The following is a 24,808-nucleotide window of genomic DNA, read 5'->3' on the forward strand; positions in this document are numbered from 1 at the left end:
TGGACTTTATTTTCAAATCCATTAATTTCTTATCCATTAACTTGATTGTACATTTATTCATTAGCTTATTGAATCTAGAAATATTTTTTGTTCTGTTTATATTTTTGAGAACATATGTAAATAAATTTTAAATACCAGTAATGTTGTTCAATACAAAGTTATTTTGTTTTAATTTCTAGTTTATTTGTGACAACTTTTTTTCTCAGAAATCTGAGTTTCTAAAATTGTCAGCATGATTTTGTGCCAGAGTACTTTAAATTTGGGGAAGGACCAGATGATTTGAATCATTTCTAAATTTAATCCTTTAAATTTGATAATATTAAACCCTGTTGTAAAACTATTTGGGACATTTCCTTCCCCACCCCTACCCCCAGATTGCTCTCTGCCACCTATTAAGATTTTGAATCTAACATATGAGAAAATAATTTCTTTTTAAATAATGAGTGCAAATGGTGCAACACGAATGTTCATTGTTTCTAGAGCATAAATGCTTGGATCTAAGGGGAAAAAATAGCACTCCTCAAAAGAAGAAAAAGTAGTGATCCTAATGAAGTGGTGCTTAAAACTTTCAATAGCTTCTACTTATAATAGAGTGCTATTAAGAAAGACTGAACATGTACCTGAGCTAGATAATGTAAAACGCTTTTCTTACTGGGTCTTTGAGGACTAAATGGGCTGTCTTACTTACAGGAAAATGTGTCTGAAAAGCAATGGATTTCAACATGCTTTTAAACTTTTAGGCATTATGACATTCTTGAAGACCGAGTTCCTTCAGGACTTATTGTTGACTACCGTAATCTTTTGTCTCAATGTGAGGAGAGTTACAGGAAATTTCTAAATCTGAGAAGCAGTTTGTCGAATTGTAACTCTGATTCCGAGCAAGAGAACATCTCCATGGTGGAAGGGTTAAAACTGTATTCAGAGATTGAACAGTTAAAACAAAAGCTAAAACTCATTGAGAATCCTTTGTTGAGGTATGTATGTCTTTGTTATTCTTAGCTAACTGACATCTTATCAGCTGCCTTACTGAGAACTGATAGGTCTGTTTCACTTCTTTAAGGTACGTGTTTGGTTATCAGAAGAATTCTAATATGCAAGCAAAGGGCGTCCGTCCAAGTGGTCAGAAGGTCACCCACGTGGTCTCTTCCATCATGATGACTGGTCTGCTGCAGTCCCTGCTTAGGGATAGGCTTTGTCAGGAGCCTTGCAAGGAAGAAATAGAAATTCGGGTAAGAGTTTCTTGCTTCAGGTTGCTTTCTTCTGAGTCACTCCAAGTTTTCATGAATTCTACAAAGTGTTTACAGAAGCTTGCTACAGCTGTTTGTCTGTGAAATAGAAAGTAGCGTGAGAACTGTCTTTCATCAGCACTTAGCAAGTCTGCTTTGGGCTCAGTGCAGTTTAAGGAGATGTTTAAGGATAGACTCACCTCTGCGAGGTTGCAGGCTCAGGTCCTGACCACTTTCATAAGACCAATATCACCATAAAGTGAGTCACATTATTTTTGGCTTCCCAGTGCATATAAAAGTTATGTTTACACCATATTGCAGTCTATTAAGTGTGTATTACGTCTAAAAAACAATGTACATACCTTAATTAAAAAATACTTCATTGCTGAAAGATGTTAACCATCAAGTCTTCTTCAAGTCATAATCTTTTTTACTGGTAGAGCATCTTGTAAAAAATGTAATATCTGAAGTGCCATAAAGTGAAACTCAATAAAAAGGGAAGAGGGAGGCTATATCACTTCCTTTTCAAAAAGTACATGAAGGTAATTGAAGTAATACTTAGGTTTGGGGGGTATATATTTGCAATAATGTTGTTTTCTAGTTCCATAGTGATCCATTGTCCGCTATAAATGCCTGCTATGAAGGTGACACTGTTATTATTTGTCCTGGTCATTACATGGTACCTGGCACATTCTCCATTGCTGACTCCATTGAGTTGGAAGGTGAGTATAGACAATCACACAACCAAACTCTCGTGCATGATCCACTTAAGAAAACATAAAATCACTGACCTTGTTGAAGCTTTGAGGATGATTTCAACCCATTTGATTTCAAATGAGTAGCCTTGAGGCATTAAGGGTAGTTAAAGCTTATAGGAGATGGATCAGTGCTTGAGTAACTTGGGGTGTTTCTTTGTGGCATTGTGCTTGTTGGGAAGACAAGTACATGTATCTATAAAGGGTCCATTAGGAAGAAGCATACTTTCCAGATTGTAGGTGGTTTATGGAAAGGAAATTTCACATCTAGCATTAAAAAAAAAAATTCTCAGCAATTTTTTAAATGTAGTATTTTTTTATTTGCTGTGTACTCTTGTTTTTGATGTATATTCGTTGCTTACTCTTATTAGTCTTGTGTATGTGATGGATATATTAGTGCATGTTTTTTTTGTTATAAATTTAGCTTAATTTTTTAAGCGGTATAGTAAATAAAGCACATTTAACTTGATGTTGGGCCAAAAAGACTTTATCTTAATTCTTTAGAAGCTTGCTGAATGTCACAGATTCTCTACTTTTTTTTCCCCTTGACCAAGGTGTGCTTTTGAGAATATTAATGTTGAAATAACTTTTTAACCATTATAACCTTATTGTACATCTAGAGTGATTCCTAGATTTAGGTACTTTAGTCATTCATCCTGGTCCTGTATATTTTCATAACGTGTCAAATTTAGATGCACCTGTTCAACTATTTACCAAAAGAGCTTCAAGTTAGCAATAAAGCTTGTAATGCAAAAAATCATATATCATTTTGGGACTTATGCAGCTGTTCACAAACTGCTTAAGCTATGTTCTTTATCTTTATCTTGTCAAAACTTCTTAATGGAAGCAAGCCTGGGAGTTTAATGCCCTGCTGTTCACTGGCACATCACCTCACCCCCTTTTTTGTTTTATGTGTGTAATTTTTGTTTTTCCTCTCCAATATTTGAATATAATAGATGTGTGTATAAATATATAACACATTTGCAGAATAAATCACTTCAATAACAACACTTATTTCTTGGCATAGTGAAAATAGCAGTGATATTTTAGATTGTGTTATAGTTAAAAGTTCTAGATTGGTGTGGAAATTACAATGTAGTTGCTAGAGTATCATAAATAACCATCTAAAATTCTGATACTTAAGTATATAAATGACTGTAAATTTACTAACATTGAATTTCTGAAAATTTGGGAAATCACATGGTTTCTCTAATATGAATATATGGAGTACTTTTTCATGAGTAAGATTACAGTTTATTTGATAGTGATCTATATCTAACACTTATAATACAAGATATATATTAAGTACCTACTATATACAGGATGTTACTATTACTTATATATAGTAGGGTTTTTCCTTCTTGTGTAGGACATCCATTCACTTAGGTGATGATTTTATGTTTTAAACTATTGAGAACACATAACATGTTTAATGTAATAATCTTATTTCTTCTTTTACTATGGTAATTTTTTTATATTTTTAATTTTTCTGATGGCACAAAACTGGTTATTGTAGAAAGTGTGCAAAGCATAAGCAGATGCGTAAAATCAGACAATAATTCACAATCCAGTCATTCAGATTCCGCTGCTGTTAGTGAGCCCATGGGACAGAGTCTTCTTGCATTCTCTAGTGCCCTTGAAGGCTTGTCTGTACTCTTCAAGTGTAGCTAACTTCAGTGACTGCCTATTTTATGCAGTTACTGCTTTCTTTTATTCATTTTTAGACAATTAGTTATTTCTTATAGCTTTGTCTATATGGTTTTGGTTTTTGGTGGAAACAGGTTAGAGCTCTAGTTTTCTGGTACTCCATACTTTTGTAAACCCATTCAGATGTCTGGTATACATTATCAGTTTGATTAAGGTTTGTAGAAATCCAATGGTTTTTTTTTTTTTTTTTTTAACAAGATAGACCTCTTTCCTAATAGCTAAAACAGTTTTAAGTTACTTTGTCAGATTTTAAATGTTGAAGAGACATGTTTAATTATCTATCTTGAGAAATGCTTAGACATTTCAAACTTAATTTATAATTGAATAAAGGAATCTTAAATTAGGAGAAACAAACTTAAGGACTGAATCCTTTAAAGCCTCAGACCCGATTGTGAGTACTTAGGTTTGTTATTATTTTTTTTATAATAATTTGGCAAGTGAATTTACTGCTCAGCTGGTTTAAGACGGTTGATAGCGTAGTCTTCCTGATAAATGGGAGCAGACTGAGGAATTGTTATTGTTAAAAATTATGTATCCTGTGAATAGCTTCTTGGACCCAGTTTCAGCATGAGTGTGTATGGAGGCCTCCTTACACAAACAAACAATTCCCAGAAGCCAATATTGTGTCCAAGAATTTTACTCAATTCTGATGTAATCTCTCAGAGATAGCATTGCATTCCACAGGCAGTGGACTCAGTATCCCAAGACTGTCCTTCACTTCAGCTACCAGTTGCAAGGCTAGTGCTTCTGACAGGCTTTAATCAAAAGTTCCATGACCCCCTCCTTGGGCTCTCTTAATTTGTAAGAACTTCACAGAACTTTTTTTTTTTTTAAAGATTTATGTGTTTATGCATACAAGAACTGGGGTGTAGGCCAGAGGTGCACTTGTAGGGGGTGAGAGGATTCGCCAGAGAGAGAGTGGGGAGTGGAATGGCCAAATCTACTGAAATACACTGCTGAGGGAGCGGCGGGTGAGACAGGAGAGGTCTGCTCCCTGGCCAGGATCGAACTCATGCTGCAGTGACTGGCAATAGCACTGAGACTTTAACCCCTGTACCACCAGGGAGGCCCCGTACTTCCAAGAACTTTTGCAGTCCCTTTACTCACTAGGTCACCAGTTTATGAGTTGGTTATAACTCAGGAGCTACCAGATGAAAGAATGCAGTTTCCTGAAACTTTCATGTGTGTTTTTTTTTTTTTTTAAAGATATATTTATGCATACAAGAGCTGGGGTACAGGCCAGAGATGCAGGGGATGAGAGGATTCACCAGAGGCAGAGTGGGGAGCAGAACAAGCAGACTGACTTAAATACACTGGTGAGGGGAGCAGTGGGTGAGACAGGAGAGGTCTGCCTCGCCATGTGGGTTTCTCCCTGGCCAGCCAGGGAGCGAACTCGTGCTGCAGAGACTATGGATTGCTTCACAGTGTGGTGCTTAACCCCTTGAGCCACCAGGGAGGCCCATGAAACTTTTCACCTGCTTACCAAATGGTGAACTCTAAACCTTGTCCTTTTGGGTTTTTATGGAGGCTTCATTACACAGGCATGTTTGATTAACTCATTGGCAGTTGAACTCAATCTCCAGCCCTTCTTCCCTCCGTGGAAAAATCAGGGAGTTGGACTGAAGAATCCAACCCTCTATCCTTCTACTCACATGGTTGAGTCCCGTGGAAAGTAACCACTTATCCTCTAGTCCAATCCAAAAGCCACTTCATTAATATAAAACTCTGGGAAATTTTCCCTCCTGGGAAGTTTGAAAGGTTATGGGAGCTGTGAGTACTATGAATAAAGACCAAATATATTTGAGAAATCTATTTTGCTCATCTCAATGAGCAAATATATGTTTCTTAAAAATCGCACCTGCTTTAAACAATTTATGTGGGGAAATAATTTACTATTTAAATGCAACTGGATTGACTGGGTTCAAATATCCTTTGGAGTTGTTTGAAATGGAGAAATCTGTCATAGTGATTTTGTTTAGATGTTTTCCAATCTTGCTTTCTTCATTAGGATATGGTCTACCAGATGATATTGTAATAGAAAAGAGGGGCAAAGGTGATACTTTTGTGGATTGTACTGGTGCAGATATTAAAATCTCAAGCATAAAATTTGTTCAGCATGATGCCGTAGAAGGAATCTTAAGTAAGTGAATATTTTGTGTTTTTACCTTTCCCTGGAAGATACAATAAACTACCACTTGAGTATATGGATGACTGATTATTTATTAAATAAAAATTATTTATTTACATAGCATAGTGACTGGGAAACTTACCCCAAAGTCAAAGTAGTTCAGTCCTTCTATAAAATTTGTTAGTTTAATATTTGTTTCTGTGTGATCAGTTTTTTTTTTCTTCTAAATATCCAATATTGTGGTCTTGTGTTCTATAAGAAAGTTACTTTTTGATGCTTTTGTTTGTAATGCTTTTTAACTTGATTTTGCATTTCTGAAGTCATTTTAAATAATGCTACTTTTAGATTTTAGACAATAATTGAAACAATTGTTTTCATGCATTATGAATTTGTAATTCTAGTAACAAAGTTTAAATGGTAGTTATTGAGACATACTCAGACTATATCTAATGACAGCTTTAGGTCATTTTTAATGTTGAAAAGACACATTACTTCTTAAGGCAGTTGATTGCATGTTTTCATCATAGTCATTCACCGTGGCAAGACTACACTGGAAAACTGTGTACTGCAATGTGAAACAACAGGAGTCACAGTACGAACATCAGCAGAATTTTTAATGAAGAACTCAGATTTATATGGTGCCAAGGTATGGTAATCTCTTGTCCTTTTGGCAAATAGTTTAAAGTTCTAAATGAGAAAATAAAGTGTGGGACCAACATGTAAATGCTTACTGCTATTCTCATTCCTCAAAGAAGTTCAGATACATATGGTAAGTAAGCCAGACTCAATTGTGTAATATTCTTTAGAATTTCAAATAGGTTAGGAAGGAAAATAATAATAAATTTCACAGTTTCTCTATGGTAACTTTGAAAGATGAAGGTCCTTCATTAATTTTGTAAATAATTTTGTAGCAAGTGTAGTTTAGTGCTTTTTTAAAAATTAGATTTTTTGTTTTGAGATAATTGTTGATTCATATGCTATTGTAAGAAATAATAGGGATATCCTGAATGTATACTCTTTACCAGATTTCCCTAATGGTAACATCTTTGAAACTCATATAGTATCACAACTAGGATAACACGGATTCCATCAAGTTGAATATTTCCATCCTTTGCAGTTGTATCCACTTGCTTCTTCTGACCTCTTCCTAAGATGCGGGCAAACCCTAATCTACCTCCCATTTCTATTATTTCATCATTTCAAGAATTTTTTATATATATATGTAATCATACAGTATATACTATTTCACTCTGGAACTTCATCCACAGATTGGTGGTTGCATGTACCAATAGTTTGATCTTTTTTTACTGCTGAGTAATATTCCATAGTATGACCCCAGCAGGTATTTGTGTGAATATTGTTTTTATTTCTCTGGGATAAATTATCAGGACTGTAGTTGTGGGTCATGTGGTAGTTGGATGTTCAGTTTTTAGGAAACTGCCAAGCTGTTTTCTAGAGCAGTCATATCACTTTACTTTCTCACCAGCATTGAGTAATCCAGTTTCTGTATGCTCACTATCTTTTGGTGTTTTCACTTTTTTTTTTTTTTTTTTTGCCATTATTGTGATATGTACGTGGTTTTCATTGCATTTTCCTAGTGGTTAATGATGCTGAACACTTTAAAATGCTTATTTGTCATCCCTATCTCTTCAGTGATATGTCTATTAATGACTTTGTCCATTTTCTAGTTGGATTGTTTGCTCTTTTTAACCGTAGAGATTTGAAAGTCTTTTATGTACTAGACACTGGTCCTTTGTTGGACATGAGATTTACAGATATTTTTATGCTAGCCTATAGCATGTGTTTTTATCTTCACATGAACTTTCACAGAACAAAATATTAAATTTTGGTGACATTCAGTGTGTCAACTCTTCCTTTGAGGGTTGTGCTTTTGGTTTAAAAACTCATTACTTAACACTAGATCTTAAAGATTTTCTATTTTTTTCCCTAAAAATTCATTGTTTACCTTTGTACTTAAGGTTATGATTCACTTTTGAGTTACTTTTGGTATAAGATGTGAGGTCAAGGTTCATTTATTTGCTTTTGGATGTCCAATTGTAACTGCACCATTTCTTAGAAAGGCTATGTTTCCTCCAGTAAATTGATTTTTACACTTTTGTTAAAAAGTCATTTGGGTGTATTTGTGTGGGCCTATTGCTGGATTCTCTATTCTGTTCTACTGAGCTGTACTTATCCATCAACCAATATGTCTAAGCTATATATTAAATCTTGAAATTAGGTAGAGTGATTCCTCTTACTTTATTAATCTTTTCCCAAAATTGTTTTAGCTGTTTGGTCCCTCTGCCTTATAATATATTTTTAGAAAACTCTCATATATATCTACAGATATATGTATATATCTACATATATATGTATATATGTATGTACGTGTGTGTATATATATATCCTGTTGTGATTTTTTTCTCTTGTGATTTTGATAGGAATTCCTAGTAAACATATCTGTCAAGTTGGGGAGGATTTTTTAAGTTGAGTCTTTTAACCTGTGAGCATGATAGGGCTCTCCATTTATTAGATCTTTGGTTTCTTTCATCAACATAGTGTAGTTTTCAAATGTTCAACATCACTTGTAATCAGGGAAATGAAAATCAAAACCACAATGAGATATCATCTTACACCAGTAAAAAATGGCATATATTAAAAAAAACCTAGCAACAACAAATGCTGGCGAGGATGTGGAGAAAAAGGGACTTTCCTACACTGCTGGTGGGAGTGCAGACTGGTCTGACCATTATGGAAAGCTGTATAGAGGTTCCTCAAACTACTAAAAATGGAGCTTCCAGGGCCTCCCCAGTGGCGCAGCGGTTGAGCGCTGGCTTATGAAACTGCCCGCAGCCCCTAAAGCGCCGGTTCGATCCCTGGCTGCTCCCCAGCCACCTGTGGAGGATCCCACATGGCGCGCAGACCTCTCCTACTGCCCTCTGCTCCCCTCAGCAGTGTACCTCGGTCCTTCTGCCTGCTCTGCTCCCTGCTCTGGCTCTGGTGAATTCTCTCACCCTCCCACGCTTCTGACGTACCCAGTGCTTGTATAAATAAATAAATAAAAATCTTTAAAAAAAAAATGGAGCTTCCATATGATTTAGCAATTCCACTCCTAGGAATCTACCCAAAGGACACAAAAACATTACTTCAAAAGGATGCCTGCACCCCAATGTTTATTTTATTTTATTTTTTTATTTTTTTTAGATTTATTTTTATTTTATTTATTTATACAAGCACTGGACAGTCAGAAGTGCGGGAGGGTGAGAGAATTCACCAGAGCCAGAGCGGGGAGCAGAGCAGGCAGAAGGACCGAAGTACACTGCTGAGGGGAGCAGCGGGCGGCAGGAGAGGTCTGCGCGCCATGTGGGACCCTCCTCCGGTGGCCAGGGGGCAGCTGGGGATCGAACCGGCGTCGCAGAGGCTGCGGGCAGCTTCGCAACCCAGCGCTCAACCGCTGTGCCACCGGGGAGGCCCTTTATTTTATTTTTTTAAGATTTATTTATTTATTTATACAAGCACTGGGTACAGTCAGAAGTGCGGGAGGGTGAGAGAATTCACCAGAGCTAGAGCGGGGAGCAGAACAGACAGACTGACGAAATACACTGCTGAGAGGGGGGCAGCGGGTGCGGCAGGAGAGGTCTGCCATTACATGTGGAACCCTCGCCAGTGGTCGGGGATTGAACCGGCGCTGCAGTCTGTGGGCAGCTTCTCAGCCCAGCGCTCAACCGCTGCGCCACCGGGGAGGCCCTGCCCCCCAATGTTTATTGCAGCACTGTTTACGATAGGTAAGCTCTGGAAACAACCCAAATGCCCAAAAACAGAGGGCTGGATCAAGATGTGGTACATATACACAGCAGGATATTACTCAGCAATCAGAAAAGATAAACTCATGTGATTTGCAGCAACATAGTTGGAGCTGGAAGAGCTTATGCTCAGTGAAATAAACCAGAAAAAGAAAAATATTGGATGGTTTCACTTATAGGAGGAATATGGAGGAGCCAAATAAGTGATCAAGAAAAAAAATTATAACAAGCAACTATAAATCAGAGACATTCTGCAGGGGAGGAGGAGAGAGAAGGATCCAAACAGGAGGGAAGAGCACAAGGGACTATGGTGATGGTGTGGGGGTGAATTGATGATGGGAACTGTATGGGGACTACACCTGAGAGAAGAAAGCATATATAGTACAAAAATAAAGAATGATGTAAAATATATATAAAATAAAAAACAAAACATAGTGTAGTTTTCAGCATGCATGTCTTATATGTGTTTTGTTTAGATTTGTACCTAGCTAATTTTTTGGAATCATTATAATTGATAATGTATTTTCTTTTTTTTAATTTAAAAAAATTATTTATTTATGCATACAAGAACTGGGGTATAGGTCAGAGGTATGGGGAGTGAGCAGATTCACCAGAGACAGAGTAGAGAATAGAACAGGCAGACTGACTGAAACACACTGCTGAGGGGAGCATCGGGCAAGACAGGAGAGATCTGCCGTGCCATGTGGGTCACCTATCTGGCCAGGGATCGAACTCGTGCTGCAGTGGCTGCGGTTAGCTTCACAGTGCTGCATCTTAACGCCACCAGGGAGGCCCGATAATGTATTTTCAATTTTAATTTTCATGTGCTCATTGCTAGTATAAATGTAATTTATATTTGTATGTATGTTTTGTATCCTGTGACTTTGCTGAACTTATTAGTTGTAGGAGTGTTTTTATGTATTCTATATACACAATAGCATCATATGCAAATAGGGATTTTCTATATAGACAATATTGTCATCTGCACATAGAGACAATTTCTTTCTTTCTTCCCTAGCTATCTGTCTTTTGTTTTCTCTTCTTGCTTTATGGCAATGACTGGCACTTCCCACCCTCTTGAATAAAAAGTTGTGATAGCGGATATTCTTACTTTCTTCTTCATGTTAGGAAGGATGCATTCAGTATTGTACCATTAAGTATAAGATTAACTATAGGTTTTTGTGGATATTCTTTATTGAGTTGAGGAAATTCTCTACTTCAGTTTTCTAAGAATTTTTATAATGAATGCTTTTTGATTTTTATCAGTTTTTATCAAATTGATATTTTCACATGATTTTTCTTTTTGGAAGAAAGAAAATGGTAGATTATATTGATTGATCTTCAAATTTTCAAACAATCTTTCATTTCTGGAATAAATCCTACTTAGTCACAGTATATAAATTTTTAAATATATTTATATATTATATTTGCTAATATTTTATTAGGAACTTTTGCTTCTAAGGTCATAAAGGATATTGCTCTGAAGTACCCTCGCTCCGAAATTTTTTTACTGTCTTTGTCTGGCTTTGGTATCAGGGTAACACTAGTTTTATAAAATAAATTTGTAAGTTTTCCTCTTCTGATATGTATAGAATTGATGATAGTTCTTTAAATATTTAGTAGATATGCCAATGAAATCATCTGGCTTGAAGATTTTTTTCTTTGGGAGCTTTTAAATTATGTATTCAATTTCCTTAATAGAGCGCTGTTTAAATTACCTATTTCATATTGTGTGAGTTAACGGATGTGCTTATAAGTTACAGAGCACTAGGCTAGCGGTGAAGGATTTTCATGTTAATCTTGCCAGAGGTTTTTTAATTTTGTTGGTCTATGCAAAGTTCCGACTCTTTGCTTCATTAGTTTTTTTTTTTTTCAGCAGGGGTGGGAGGGTTACTGCTGGTTTTTTTTTTAAATTAAAAAAAAATTTTTATTGTCTTAACATTGATTTACAACATTGAATGTAATTAGGAGTTAAAGGATCACACCCTTCAGGTGTATGTTACTATATCACACCCACTACCAAGGAACCCATAATCCTCTATTATCATAGTCCATTGTGCCTCTTCCCACTTTGCTCTCCACCTTCCATCTCCCACTCTGATAGCCTCAATTCTATCATCACATTTCTAGGGTTTGTTACTACTTTGGTTTTATCTGACCCTTTGTTTTGTTTCTCTACATTCCACATATAACTTAAACCATCAAGTAATTGTCTTTCTCTGTCTGACTTATTTCACTTTGCATAATCCCCTTCAGTTCCATCCAAATTGTCACAATTGGGAAGAGTTTATCTTTTTTTATTGCTGAATGGTATTCCATGGTATGTGTGGTATGTATGACATCTTCCTAATCCATTCATTGATTTTCTTAATTTTGTTTTCTTGCTCTTGTGCTTAAGATTTCCTTCCTTTGCTTGTCCCCTCCCCCCAACCGCCACCCCTCCCCTGATTCTCTAGGTTAGAGCTTACATTGTTGATTTGAGACTTTCCTATATATGCTTTTTAGGCCTTTAATTTCCTTCCAGTTCTGCTTTGTTTGTGTTCCACAAATTTTGGTATGTTGTATTTTCTTTCTTTAACTAATGCTATGTTTAGAAGTATGTTATTTTGTTTCCAAGTGTTTGGAGTTTTACTGTTACCTTTCTCTCTGTTAATTTCTTGTTTGATTCTATTGTGGTTAGAAGACACCATATGATTTCAATTTTTTTTTTAATTTGTTGAGATTTGTTTTTAATGGTCCAGGATATGGTCTATCTTGATATACATTCTACAAACACTTGAAAATAATGTGTTTTCTACTATTGTTGGATGAAAGCATCTATAAATGTCAGCTCATTCTTCTATATTCTTTCTTTGTCTCTGTCTAATTCTAATTCTATCAGTCATTGAGACAGGAATGTTGAAGTCTGCAACTGCAATTGTGGATTCTTCTGTTTTTCCATTTAGTTTTATGAGTTTATCATTAATGTTACTATCTTTCTCTGTTTATTTTCTTTGCTTCGGAGTCTACTTTATCTGATAATAGTATAGTCAAATCTGCTTTCTTTGATTAATGTTTTCATAATATATGCTTTTTCATCCTTTTGCTTTCAACTTGCCTATACTATTCTGTTTAAAGTGAGTTATAAACAGCATATAGTTTGGCCTTGTTTTTTAATCCACTTTTCCAGTTTCTTTTTCTCTTGAAACAAATTCAGATTTATTAATTAAAAGTATTATGTTCACCCACTGTCTAAAGCATTGAAAATATCACCACATGAATCTGTTCAAATATGCATTAGAGAAACATCCCCATTCATCTGATAGAATGGTCTAAGTGGTGTACTTTCTGTGGTTTTTTTTAGAGTGAGACTAATTAGTAAATGTGGATGTACAAAAATTTCATGCCCTGTAAGGGCAAAGTTAGCTATAGTTTTATCTCTGAAGATTTCTTTGTTTCAATCATATCACTTAAAATCTATGATTTCTACTTATTGCTATTATGAAGAGGCATCAAGATTTCAAATATGTACTTGCATTATTTCCTTTAAGAGCAATTGGCAAAACTATTTAAAATCCAGAATGTTCCTGTCTTTAATGCAAACAATGATGCCTGAATACTTCTTGGTGACTAACATCACTATTATAATTCTATTACAAACAGTATCTCTATTTATTTTCTTCATACATCATCTGTTACAGTGCCATTAATCTTCCATGGTCAGGTAGATATGAATAAATCTCACCTAATACAGAAAGTATCTTTGAGGCAGCAATAATCGGCTACATGATTTCACATACAAACAAAGAATAAAGACATAGAATGAAGCGATTTGAGAGTTGAATTATGCTAATAATTCCTTTAAAAATTCAAATAGGGTTGATATACAAAAGATACATCAAATAATTATACCTGCCTAAATACCCATTTCATTGATAATTTGAAGCATGCTAATAAGTTATCTAAGTGTTTTAATTTTGGGTTATGTTTTCTGTAATAAATATTCTGATTTAGAATAAAATATAAAAAGTATTACTGACTTACTGCCCTACTAAAGTTCTCTGGCATATATTTATATTTGATTCTCAAATACTTTCCTACAATTCTTACATCTTTAAAGTGTCTTTTCTGGTGTTTTCTACAGTATATGTTGTGTACAAAATTCAGTCATCATTTATTACATTTGTAGGGTTTCTCTCCAGTATACATTATCTGATGTTGAGTAAGGCTGTACCTTTTGCTGAAGACTTGATCACATACTTTACTTTTTTAAGATTTCTCTTCAGAATGAGTTCTCTGATATTAAAATAGTAATATGTGGCTTTGCCACATTTTCACATTTGTAAGTCTTCTTTCAAAGAAGACTTTCTGAGACAACCTTGAGGAATGATTAAGGCTTTGCCATATTCTTTACATTTGAAAGACTTCTCTCCTTTATGTATTCTCAGATATTGAGTGAGATATGAACACTGATTAAAAGCTTTGCCACATTCTTTAAATTTGTATGGTTTTTCTACAATATGAACCTTGATGTTGAAAATGTTTTTTGAAAACTTATCAATTTGATCATTTATAGATGTTTCATTTTAAAACTTAGTTTATTAGAATTGAAGCTTAATCTGTTGGGATATTTGAAATGATTGGAATGATTTATGTGTAGGATGCACTAGATTTTTTCAGTGCATTTTTTCAGTATTTTCCAGATGTTACAGGTTTCCTTTCAGAGAATGTGTATAAAGTTTATGTGCATCTTTCCTTAGAGAATTACATTGTTCTACAAAATTCACAGACTTTTTTCAAGAGGTGTTATATACTTGATCTCTTGGTAGTGCAGATTTTATTGTGGATAATTGTCTTAGTTTGGTTAGGTCCATCATAACAACTGTTTGGCCATTCACAACCCCCTATTCCCAACACACTTTTCCAGTTTTTCATCACATGTAAATTCTTAAGGCCACAGCTTCGATGTCTTCCCAGTAGTACTTTTGGGAATGAATGTTCTATATCTGGCTTTGGCAATAAGACCTGCATGTCATGCAAAGAGATATCTGTATATTCTGCTCCAGAAAGATGACCAGGTCTGACTCAGATAGAGTGAGACCCAATGAGACCATATTTTTGTAGTTCTTTAATTTCATATCCCTTTACAAATCCTCTGGTCCAGGCATTCCTATTCCTCCTAAGAGAATTCCATGGCCACATCCCAACAGTTCCTTAAAATCTTCTATTTCATTCCCTTTGCCTAATCTGGGTTTCTTTCTCAAGTGAAAGTATCTTGAATAATCACATGCCATTTTTTTTAATTGGTGTAGTTAGATCATTTGCATTTTATATAATTATTGGTGTTTTTAGTCTATAATTCTGTTTCTTTTTCTGTTCTCTAGTTTTCACTTTTCTCTTTTTTCTGATATCCTGTGGGTTACCTGAACATCTCTTTGAATGTTCGTTTTAATACAAAAGTTTTTAGTGGTTATGCTAGGTATTACATTATATATGCGTAACTTATCACAGTTTACTGATGATGTCATTTCACCAATTAGAGCGAAGTATATCATGTGCCCCATAACAATATTTTAGTTAACAGAGGACTGCATATGTGATGGTGGTCCCAAAATTCCTGTTGTCTAATGGCAGTGTAGCCACCACATTGTGATAGTGTTTTTTTATCCTGGAAGCAGCCTCTCATACTGTTTACTCACACATGCATGTTTACTGTGTCTCTTCATAGAATTACTTTCCCCTGTACTTCATTTAATCTTGAGTTATTTTGTCATTATGGCCCCTGCGCCTATAAAATCCACTGCTAAATGTTGCCAGTAAGAGTCCACGTCCAGAGATTGACCTGGAAATGAAGTTAAAAGTGATTAATGATTACAGAAGTAGAAAATCAGTGATGGTTATTGCTCGCCAGTCAGGCATGTCCCATTCTACCAAAGCTACAATCTTGAAGAACAAGAACAAAGTAACGGAAGCTGTTAAAAGATCTGCTTCATTGAAAACAATGAGATTAACAAAAATTCGAGGAGGGCCTTAATCAGATACAGAGAAACTTGTAATGACCTGGATAGGAAACCAGACACAGAGAATATTCTTCTCTCACCGTGTGATGATCACGATGAGAGCAAAATGTCTGTGATATTAAAAGAAAAGGCTGGACCCAGCTACATATGATGTAGTCTGCTAGCTCTGGGTGGCTGAAATGATTCAAGAATCATTATTCACTGCAAGTGAGCGGCGAACCTGTGAGTGCTGAAGTAAAGGCAGCTGAAATTTTTTTGGAAGAGAAAGTCACTTTCTAATGCAAATATTCAGTGTGGATAAAGTCTCCCCTTTCTGGAAATAGATGCCTGCAAAGACTTTCATTCATTCATAAGAAGGCCAACTCAGTGCCAGATCTCAAGGTTTTTAAGGACAGGATAACAGTCTTACTTGGGGGCATTGTGCAGGCCACCTAGAAGGCAAGGTTTCAAGCATATTAATAAGCACACACTGCCAGTGTTCCACAGGACTGATAAGACGTCTTGGTGAACTCAGCTCGTCTTCCAAGATGCCCTCCTCAATTGATATATCAGCAAAATGATGTGATTTGTGTTTCAAATATCAAACATAATTTAGAAAACTCCAGAGAAGGAAGCCCTGTTATATTTACAAATTTTGCTAATTGTCTTCTTTAACCCTTTCTGGGACCCAAGATTTCTCCTTTTATTATTTATTATTTTTTGTCCAGAGAACTTCCTTTGGCAATTCAGTTAGGTAGGTCTGCTGGTGACAAATTCTTCTAGTTTGTCTTCATCTTAGACTGTCTTGCTTTCCTGTTCATTCCTAAAGGGTATTTTCACTGGATTAACTTTTTTCTTTTAGCCCTTGAACAATACTGTGCCACTTTTTTTCTGGCCTCCATTTCTGATGAGAAATCCTTTGTCATGTCATTTATGTGTGACTGTGTGTGGTGGTGGTTTTCTCTGACTACCTTCAAGATTTTCGGGGAGTGGTGGAGGGAGGGATGTCTTGACCTTCTAGAAGTTTAGTTGTAAGTAATCTTGGCTTGGATTTCTTTAATTTGATCCTGTTGGAGGTTTGCTCATCTTCTTGAATTTGTAGGTGTGTGTCTCTTCCCAGATTTTGGAGTTCTTATTTCTTTGAGTTTTTTAAGCCTCAAACTCTTTTTTTTAAATTATTTTTAAAATTTTTTTACATCATTGTACATTTTTGTACAGTATTTGATTTTGCCCCTTATGTGTGTCCCCATAATACTTCCACCACCATGGCATCCATGACCATCACCACAGTCCCTCGTGCTCTTCCCTCCTCTGTTTTGACCCCTTTCCTCAGCCTTCTTGTGCTGTGTGACTCAGAATTATGGTTTGTGTGCTAGTTTTGTCTTTTCCCTGACCCCTTATTTGTTCTGTTTCCTTATATTCCCCCTCTAAGTGAGACCATTCTATATTTTTATATTTCCTTCTGATTTATTTCGCTTAGCATAATACCTTCCAGCTCCATCCATATTGCCACAAATTAGCCTCAAACTCTTTCCTCTCCTTCCAGGACTCATAATAACAAGAATTTCGGGTCTTTTGTTTTAGTCCCATAGTTCTTGAGGCTCTGTTTACTTGCTCTTTTTGAGTGTGTATTTTCTCTCTTTTGTTCAGATTGGGTAATTTCTATTGTTCTGTCTTCAAATTAATTAATTACTTACTCTGCCCTGTTAGCGGTTGAGCCCATTCACTGAGCTTTTTATTTCAGTTACTATGTTTTTCAGTTCTAAAATTTCTGCTTGTTTCTTTATGTCTGCTGTTTCTTTGCTGAGCTTTTTTCTTTGTTGAGCCATTCATTTTTCATTTAAGTATGTTCATAACTGCTCATTAAAGCATTTTATCATGACTGCATTAAGATAATTGTCAGCTAATTCTAACATCTCTGACATCTTGGTTTTGGCATCTGTTGATTGTGTTACTCAGTTTGACATCTTCCTGGTTTTGGATGTGACACGTTACTTTCAGCTAGAACCTGGACACTTTTATATTATGAGAGTCTGGTTGTTCTCTTTCAACTAAGGTTCTCTGATACCGCCCCAGGAGAGGATGATGGAATAGAGGCTATCTTATTACTGCCAGGTGGCAATAGAAGTATAAGCTCCAAGTTTGATTTCCAGCAACAGCCCAGTTTTGCAGGGTACTCCTGTTACTGCTGTGCAGGGACCCTTGTTAATGTTTTGTGTGCTGGGGATTCCAGCTTCATATTGCCCTGTGGCACTGGCCAGTGGATTAAGTCTAGACTCTACTGGACCTGTTTTGATACCACTCCAGTCAGGAGTTGGTGCAGTGCCTTGTGACTGTGGCTATAGATACAAGTCCAGAACTGATCCTGCCAGGGGAAGGACCTTGTTTGACTGGTGGGTATGGAAATCTTGGTTCCCTGCTTATTCTCTGACACTACCTCAGTGGGGATGTTGGGGTGCCTGATTATAGCTGCTACAGGCCAGAAGTCTAGGCTCCCTTCTTGGTATTTGCCAGCATAGATTGGGGTAGATCACTTTTTTTTTTCCTTTGGGGATTGGCTAAACTAGAGTTGTTTTTGTTTGAAAGGTTTCTGTTTTCTTAGGCTAACTTTTCCTTTGGTTAGAGAGTAGGCTTTTGGGGAGGCTTTTCTGGCCTGTGTCTGGTGTTTGTGGGTTGCCAGCTTCTTCACCTCCAAGTCTGAGGAATGCAGCATTGTGTCGTCTCATCAGGCCATGAGGTCTCTCTAGCTGACCTGTCATCTCTCTGCTTTTCGGTCTTCTTATGTTTGTTTTGTATATATATAGTGTCTGTGGTTTTTACTTTTGCCCAGCAGGAGGTATAGTGGCATCAGCTTCAACATTTCAGAAGTGGCAGTCTTCTCAATAAGTTTTTAGTTACCAAATATCTGTTCAATTTCAGTGTATTTTAAAAGTGATTATCTCATTTGCTAGGTGGCTGCTGGCTAAAATTGTTCTCTTTTTCAAGTTTTACATGATTCCTGATAATTTGAAATTTAATTTTAACTATTTGTTGTTTAGCTACATTTCATATAATCTCATATAATCACCCCCTAAATCTTTTTTTTTTTTTTTTTTTTTTTTGTACATAATCCCAAGCTGTAGGCCCAATTGGCATTTTTTTTTTGACCTTTCTTCAGAAGACTTAGGTTGGTATGTGATGGGATATCTAGCCATAGATGTTCTAGAAAATACCAAAGTGGCAAGTAATAATAAATGTTTTCTCATGGTATACTACTAAGCCTAGAAAAATGTTAGCATACATGTGGTAAATGTGTCTTAAATGGTTAATAGCAACTTTTTCATTTGTTACTCCATGAATGATTTCTTAAAAAAATATAGAGATTTGAATCATTTTTGCTTCCTAAAAGTGCCTAGCATAGTATCAGGAAATATATTATTCCTGTTATTTTTTTATTGTTATCATGTAGTGCTGAGATACAGCGAGCTAGAATTAAATTGCGCATGATCTTTCTGATTACATTATATAAACAAGGTACTTGGAATGGCTGCTGATTTTATATCTATAGTAGTGGAGGCCATTAATTGTTTATCTCATGTTAGTGTGTCTCTGGTTTATGGTTGCTTATTGATTTTGATTTTTACTATATTATAATTAGTCTTTTTCTTGGTCCCTTATTTAGGTTTTCTAGATTCCTGCTATGAGTGAGACCATCTGGTATTTTTCTTTTTCTTTCTGGCTTACTTCGCTCAGCATGATCCCTTCCAGCTCCATCCATGTTGCTACAAATTGCATGAGTTTATCTGATTGCTGAGTAATATTCCATTGTTCCTTTTTCTCCATATCCTCGCCAACATTTGTTGTTGCTAGTTTTTTTAATATGTGCCATTCTCACTGGTGTGAGATGGTATTTCATGGTAGTTTTGATTTACATTTCCCTGATTACAGGTGATGTTGAACATTTTTTCATATGCCTGTTGGCCATTTGCATTTCCTCTTTGGAGAAGTTCCTTTTTAGCTCTTCTGTCCATTATTTGACTGGATTATTTACTTTGTTTTTGTTGAGTCTCATCAGCTCTTTGTAGATTTTTGTGATCAGTCCTTTATCACTAGTGTTGTGTGCAAAAATTTTCTCCCAGTCAGTGGGGTTTCTCTTTGTTTTGGTTATTGTCTCTTTTGCTGTATAGAAGCTTTTTAATTTGATGTAATCCCAGCTGTTTATCTTTGCCTTCACTGTCATTGCTTTGGGTGATGTATCTGTAAAGATGTTTTTGAGGTGCATGTCATGTAGTGTTTTGCCTTTATTTCCTTTCATAGAAGTGATTTCTAAGTCAGGTTGATATGTTTTAAAACTGGTGTTTTTTTTTTAAAAAATGGAGTCTTTTTCTATCCTCAAATTAAAATATTTTACCAGACTCAAATACTGTACTCCAACTAATTGAGTATCTGAGAGGATGGTCATTTAGAATAAGTGTATCTCTTAACTTTTTTTTTTTTTTGGCAGAATCAGGAAACTGATTTGTCCAGAATGAAAGAGAGTGGGTCAGTAATTAAGTGTTGGTACTTGTAGCCAGTGTTTGTGTGTGTGTGGTTTTTTGAAAGTGATAAATGATAGTCATCTTGCTGGAAATGGAGCAAATGGAAATGTTGATTAGAAACACCTACTAGAACTTTCCATAAAACACTTTACATTTGCACTTTACATTAGTGCTGTGTTAAAGTCTAAGAAGTGATTGTAATAAACCTCTTATATTCCTTCCTTTAAAAAACTGATTGTATTTACCCTAAATTATAACCTGTAGGGTGCTGGTATAGAAATATACCCTGGGAGTAAGTGCACCCTGAGTGACAATGGAATCCATCACTGCAAGGAAGGAATACTCATTAAGGTGAGCACCTGCTGAAATACCCTTTTCTAAAGGTTAGAGTTCTTTTACCTAAGAAATAATTATTTTTTATTAAATTCCCATGTTGGGTTCTATTGTTTTCTGTTTTTGAAATGTATAAATAGTATATAAATTTTAATAAAATTTATAGTTGGTGATTGAAGTCTCGTGTGAGAATGTTTTGCCTGTCTGTGGATCTGCAGAAATCACAGAAGAATGCTGTGTCACTCAGAGCTCAGACTGTGTTACCACATATTAATAAGCATAGCTTTTCTACTTTATTTTTAGATGAGCCTAAAAAAAAGTGAGAAGATTTTTAAAGCAGGCAGTGTTGAATGTGACAGTTCCTTAAAACATTTGTTTTCAATGTCACAGGACTTCTTAGATGAACATTATGACATTCCCAAAATATCTATGGTGAATAATGTCATACATAATAATGAAGGTTATGGTGTTGTCTTGGTGAAACCTACCATTTTCTCTGACCTGCAAGAAAATGCCCAAGATGAAACTGAAGGTAAGATTATATTTAGTAATTTTTTTATTGTAAAAGCCAGATCTAATTTACTTTATTTCAGCATTAAACTGATTAAGCTTCTGAGTCTTCCTCCCCTCTTTACAAAAGATAACTAACTGACATATGTTTGGGCATGGAGGTAGAGAAGCTTAGAAAGGCTGTAACATACTCTCAAGGTGAAAGAAACTTTCAAGGTCAGTTAGTTTGGCTGTTCATTCAAGACCGGGAACTATGGTTTTTGTGGTGCTACAGTTCCCTTCTTATCATGTTTGACTTTCTAAGTTTATAGGCTTAAGAACAGGCCAATGATAGCAGTGGTGGCAGTGCTGTCATTTTTCAAGGATGGAAGCGGAGAAATGAATGTGCCAGGCTGCATTTACTGCAGTGGTTCGTGGAATTTTCCTCTATTTTTTATTGGTAGAAGTAAAAGCCTTCCTGTCACCTGCCTTTCTTGGCAGCAAAGTTGAGCTAACTCAGTGGGAAATTCATGAATTTTAAACCATGTCCCAGATTACTGTGAAATCTCAGTGTTAGAGAAGGATTAAAAATTGACATGGACGAGGAAAGTTTAAAGGATCAGCATGAGTAGCTCTCATTTTCCTTCAGGGTCTGCTCTAGTTATATCTCTGGGGGTTCTTTTTCTCCTCAAAGATTTGTGGGTCAGAAGTCCAGCTGGGTGTGGCTGGGTTTTGTGCTCAAAGGGCAAATTTGAAGTGTCAGCTCTGAAGGGCTCTTACTTGAAAGCTGTAGGGGAAGAGTCTACTTCCCAGCTCATTTATGTTGGTGAAATCCAGTTCCTTGAGGTTGTAGGACTGAAGTTTTCATTTTCTTGCTGACTGTTGGCTGGACAATAATGTCTACAACTAGAAGCCACACTCGGGTCCTTGTCCCAAGATCCCCTCCATCTCACCAACAGAGAGCCCCTTTCAAGGCAAATCCCAAGTTTTGAGACTCTCTTGCGCTTTTCTTTACTTCAGCCAGAAAACACTGTGCTTTAAAAGGCTCATCTGGTTAGGAAGAGCACACCTAAATTATCTCCTTTCCTTAAGGTCAACTGATTGGTGATTTTTTTTTTAAAGATTTATTTATTTATTTATTTATTTATTTATTTATTTATTTTTATTTATTTATTTATATACGCAATGGGTACAGTCAGAAGCACGGGAGGATGAGAGAATTCACCAGAGCCAGAGCGGGGAGCAGAACAGGCAGACTGACGAAATACACTGCTGAGGGGAGCAGCAGGACAGCAGGAGAGGTCTGCGTGTCATGTGGGACCCTTGCCGGTGGCCAGGATTGAACCTATGCTGCAGAGGCTGCGGGCAGCTTCACAGCCCAGCGCTCAACCGCCTGTGCCACCAGGGAGGCCCAGATTAGTGATCTTAATACAGCTGCAAAATTCTCTTGCTTTTTAACAGCAATGAAAGGAACACCAGGGGTAGGCATTATCCTGGACATCAAGAATTCTGTCCAGGGCCTCCCTGGTGGCGCAGCGGTTGAGCGCTGGGTTGCGGAGCTGCCCACAGCCTCTGCAGCGCCGGTTCGATCCCCGGCCGCTGGCAAGGGTCCCACGTGGCGCGCAGACCTCTCCTGCCGCCCACTGCTCCCCTCAGCAGTGTACTTTGGTCCTTCTGCCTGCTCTGCTCCCTGCTCTGGCTCTGGTGAATTCTCTCACTCTCTTGTGCTTCTGACTGTACCCAGTGCTTATATAAACAAACAAACAAACAAACAAACAAACAAACAAATAAATAAATCTTTAAAAAAAAAAAACAAAAACAAAAACTGACCAGCATTAGCACTTCCTTAGCTGCTAAAGTGGAAAGTCCTTTAGGAAAAGTGATACTGTTTTGTCTTTGACTCCAACTCCTAACACAGAGTTTAGTATATAAGTAAATACCAGGAAGTGCGTGGGAATAATGAGATTCTAGAATGAAAAGAAAAAATAATTCAAAGGTAATATGTGAAGGTAAGGAAATCTTGATGTGAAGACAACTGTTCATTTGGATCCTTGGTCCAAGAATTTGTAAAATCCAATCACATGTAGCAGGAATCCCTGGCAGGAAAACTCCAAAGCTCTAATATATGGTAGGAATATATGTTTTATTTGGGCTAGTTTGTGTACTTAACTTTAATTTCTATAATTTGTTTCTCTAGAAAATAAAGCACTTAAAATTCAGACAAATGAAGAGGGAGATGCAGCTGAAAGAGTGGATCTGGAAGAGCTCATCCAGTGTGCAACTGGTAAAATGGAGTTCTATGCAAGATCGGACCTTGCCGAACAGGTCGAAGGCAATTGTGAAATTCTCAGTGAACTACTTGCAGCCTCCACACAAAAAGGCCAGTTGAAGAAGAAAAGGTTGAGTGAACTGGGGATCACACAAGCTGATGACAACTTAATGTCGCAGGAGATGTTTGTTTCAATTGTGGGGAACCAGTTCAAGTGGAATGGAAAAGGAAGTTTTGGCACATTTCTTTTCTGACCACAATGATGTAAATAAATAGCAACATACTGTATTTTGCACATGCTACCCCAAGAATCACTGCTGCTATTGTAGTTTGCTTCATGTCTGTCTCCATTTTATATTTGATATATGATTGGGTTTGAGTGATATATAGGTTTATTTTTATCTGCAGGTGTTGCACATAAAATACTCTTTATAAGAAAGGTCATAGAAACATGCAATAGAAACTATTTGGGGACTTCTGTTTAGAAGTGACTTTCTTAAGTAAATGGTTCTCTCGATATGCCTATTAGGAACTTTCTAGTGTAAATACACTTTCATCTAGCACTTGAGAAGAGGAAGAAAAAATGAGTGCACAAAAAATGCAGTAAGTGTCAAATGTGTGGTATTCTTTTTCCAGTTGTCTTTTTATCCCAATTATAGTGAGTCTGATTTCCATGCTGCATTTGCATAATACTGTCTTAAAATAAAAGCTTTTATGATTGGGAGGTTATCTGTCTAATCAGACTTATTATTGAGAGTCTGAGTGGGATGCATTTTTATGTTGAACTATGTAATCTTCAAAACAGTAATAGATACCATTGCAGGTTTGAAACAGAAAAGTGTTGTTCAGAGCTATGCATATGTAGAGCATTTTCACTGTTGCTGAATGATTAAAAAAGAAGGCGCTTAACTTTCACCATAACAGTATTCTGATCAAATGTGTTACAGTCAAAATGATTACCTAAACAACCTACACCAACTCTGGTTTTGATATCATATTGTAGAACACATCTTTTAAAGATATTTATAAAAAAAGTATTTGTGATATTAATATGCTTACTGATTAAAGTAATACTGATGAAATAATAAAATTGAATCTTGTTATATTTTTGCTAATGCATTATGGGCCGTAATGCCAGTGCAGCATATGTGACCCTTGGAGGTACACACTGTATTTTGATGTCATTTTAGTGTTTCAGAAAGAGTATTCAGTTTCTTCCTAAGTATAATTATGTTTGTTTTTTAAATTTGAATAACTTAAAATTCTTACTTTTCAGATGCTACTGAATGTGGAAGGATTTGTTAGATTTTTTTGTTTGACCATTGAAAAAGCAATTTTACTCTTTAAATCCTGTTGCAAAAGTTATGCTAGTTAATTTTGCATCATCTTGAGCCAAATATTGATTTGAAAGTCATTTTTTCAACTTAAAAAATCAAATTGGTTTTTCAGTTGAATTTCTACTTTATTTTGGAGTTTAGATTTTATATATTTTCTTGTAACTAGTTAAGAGTGTCAAGAGCATAATAAGTAGCTAGGTAGAGGTAATACTTTTGTCATTTTTGTAACTATTGTGATAGTTTTTCAAATTTCATTTCTTTTTTTA

The 24,808-nt window shown here is 36.1% G+C and overlaps 1 protein-coding gene across 1 annotated transcript in view; it reads left to right on the forward strand.

Moving 5' to 3' along the window:
• Nucleotides 1-24,282, forward strand: part of SHCBP1 (SHC binding and spindle associated 1) — a 36,529-nt gene extending 12,247 nt beyond the window's left edge. Inside the window, exons 6-13 of the mRNA XM_037516337.1 lie at nucleotides 741-974; nucleotides 1,061-1,229; nucleotides 1,828-1,948; nucleotides 5,697-5,828; nucleotides 6,344-6,462; nucleotides 20,379-20,465; nucleotides 20,838-20,979; nucleotides 23,134-24,282. Coding sequence (XP_037372234.1) covers nucleotides 741-974; nucleotides 1,061-1,229; nucleotides 1,828-1,948; nucleotides 5,697-5,828; nucleotides 6,344-6,462; nucleotides 20,379-20,465; nucleotides 20,838-20,979; nucleotides 23,134-23,459 — 1,330 coding nt within the window. The 3' untranslated portion in view covers nucleotides 23,460-24,282. The remainder of the gene's footprint in view (nucleotides 1-740; nucleotides 975-1,060; nucleotides 1,230-1,827; nucleotides 1,949-5,696; nucleotides 5,829-6,343; nucleotides 6,463-20,378; nucleotides 20,466-20,837; nucleotides 20,980-23,133) is intronic.
• Nucleotides 24,283-24,808: the final 526 nt, after the last annotated feature.

Source organism: Talpa occidentalis, unplaced genomic scaffold (assembly GCF_014898055.3).
Source record: "Talpa occidentalis isolate TD23 unplaced genomic scaffold, MPIMG_talOcc4v2.1 talOcc4.17, whole genome shotgun sequence".
Classification (NCBI taxonomy): domain Eukaryota; kingdom Metazoa; phylum Chordata; class Mammalia; order Eulipotyphla; family Talpidae; genus Talpa; species Talpa occidentalis.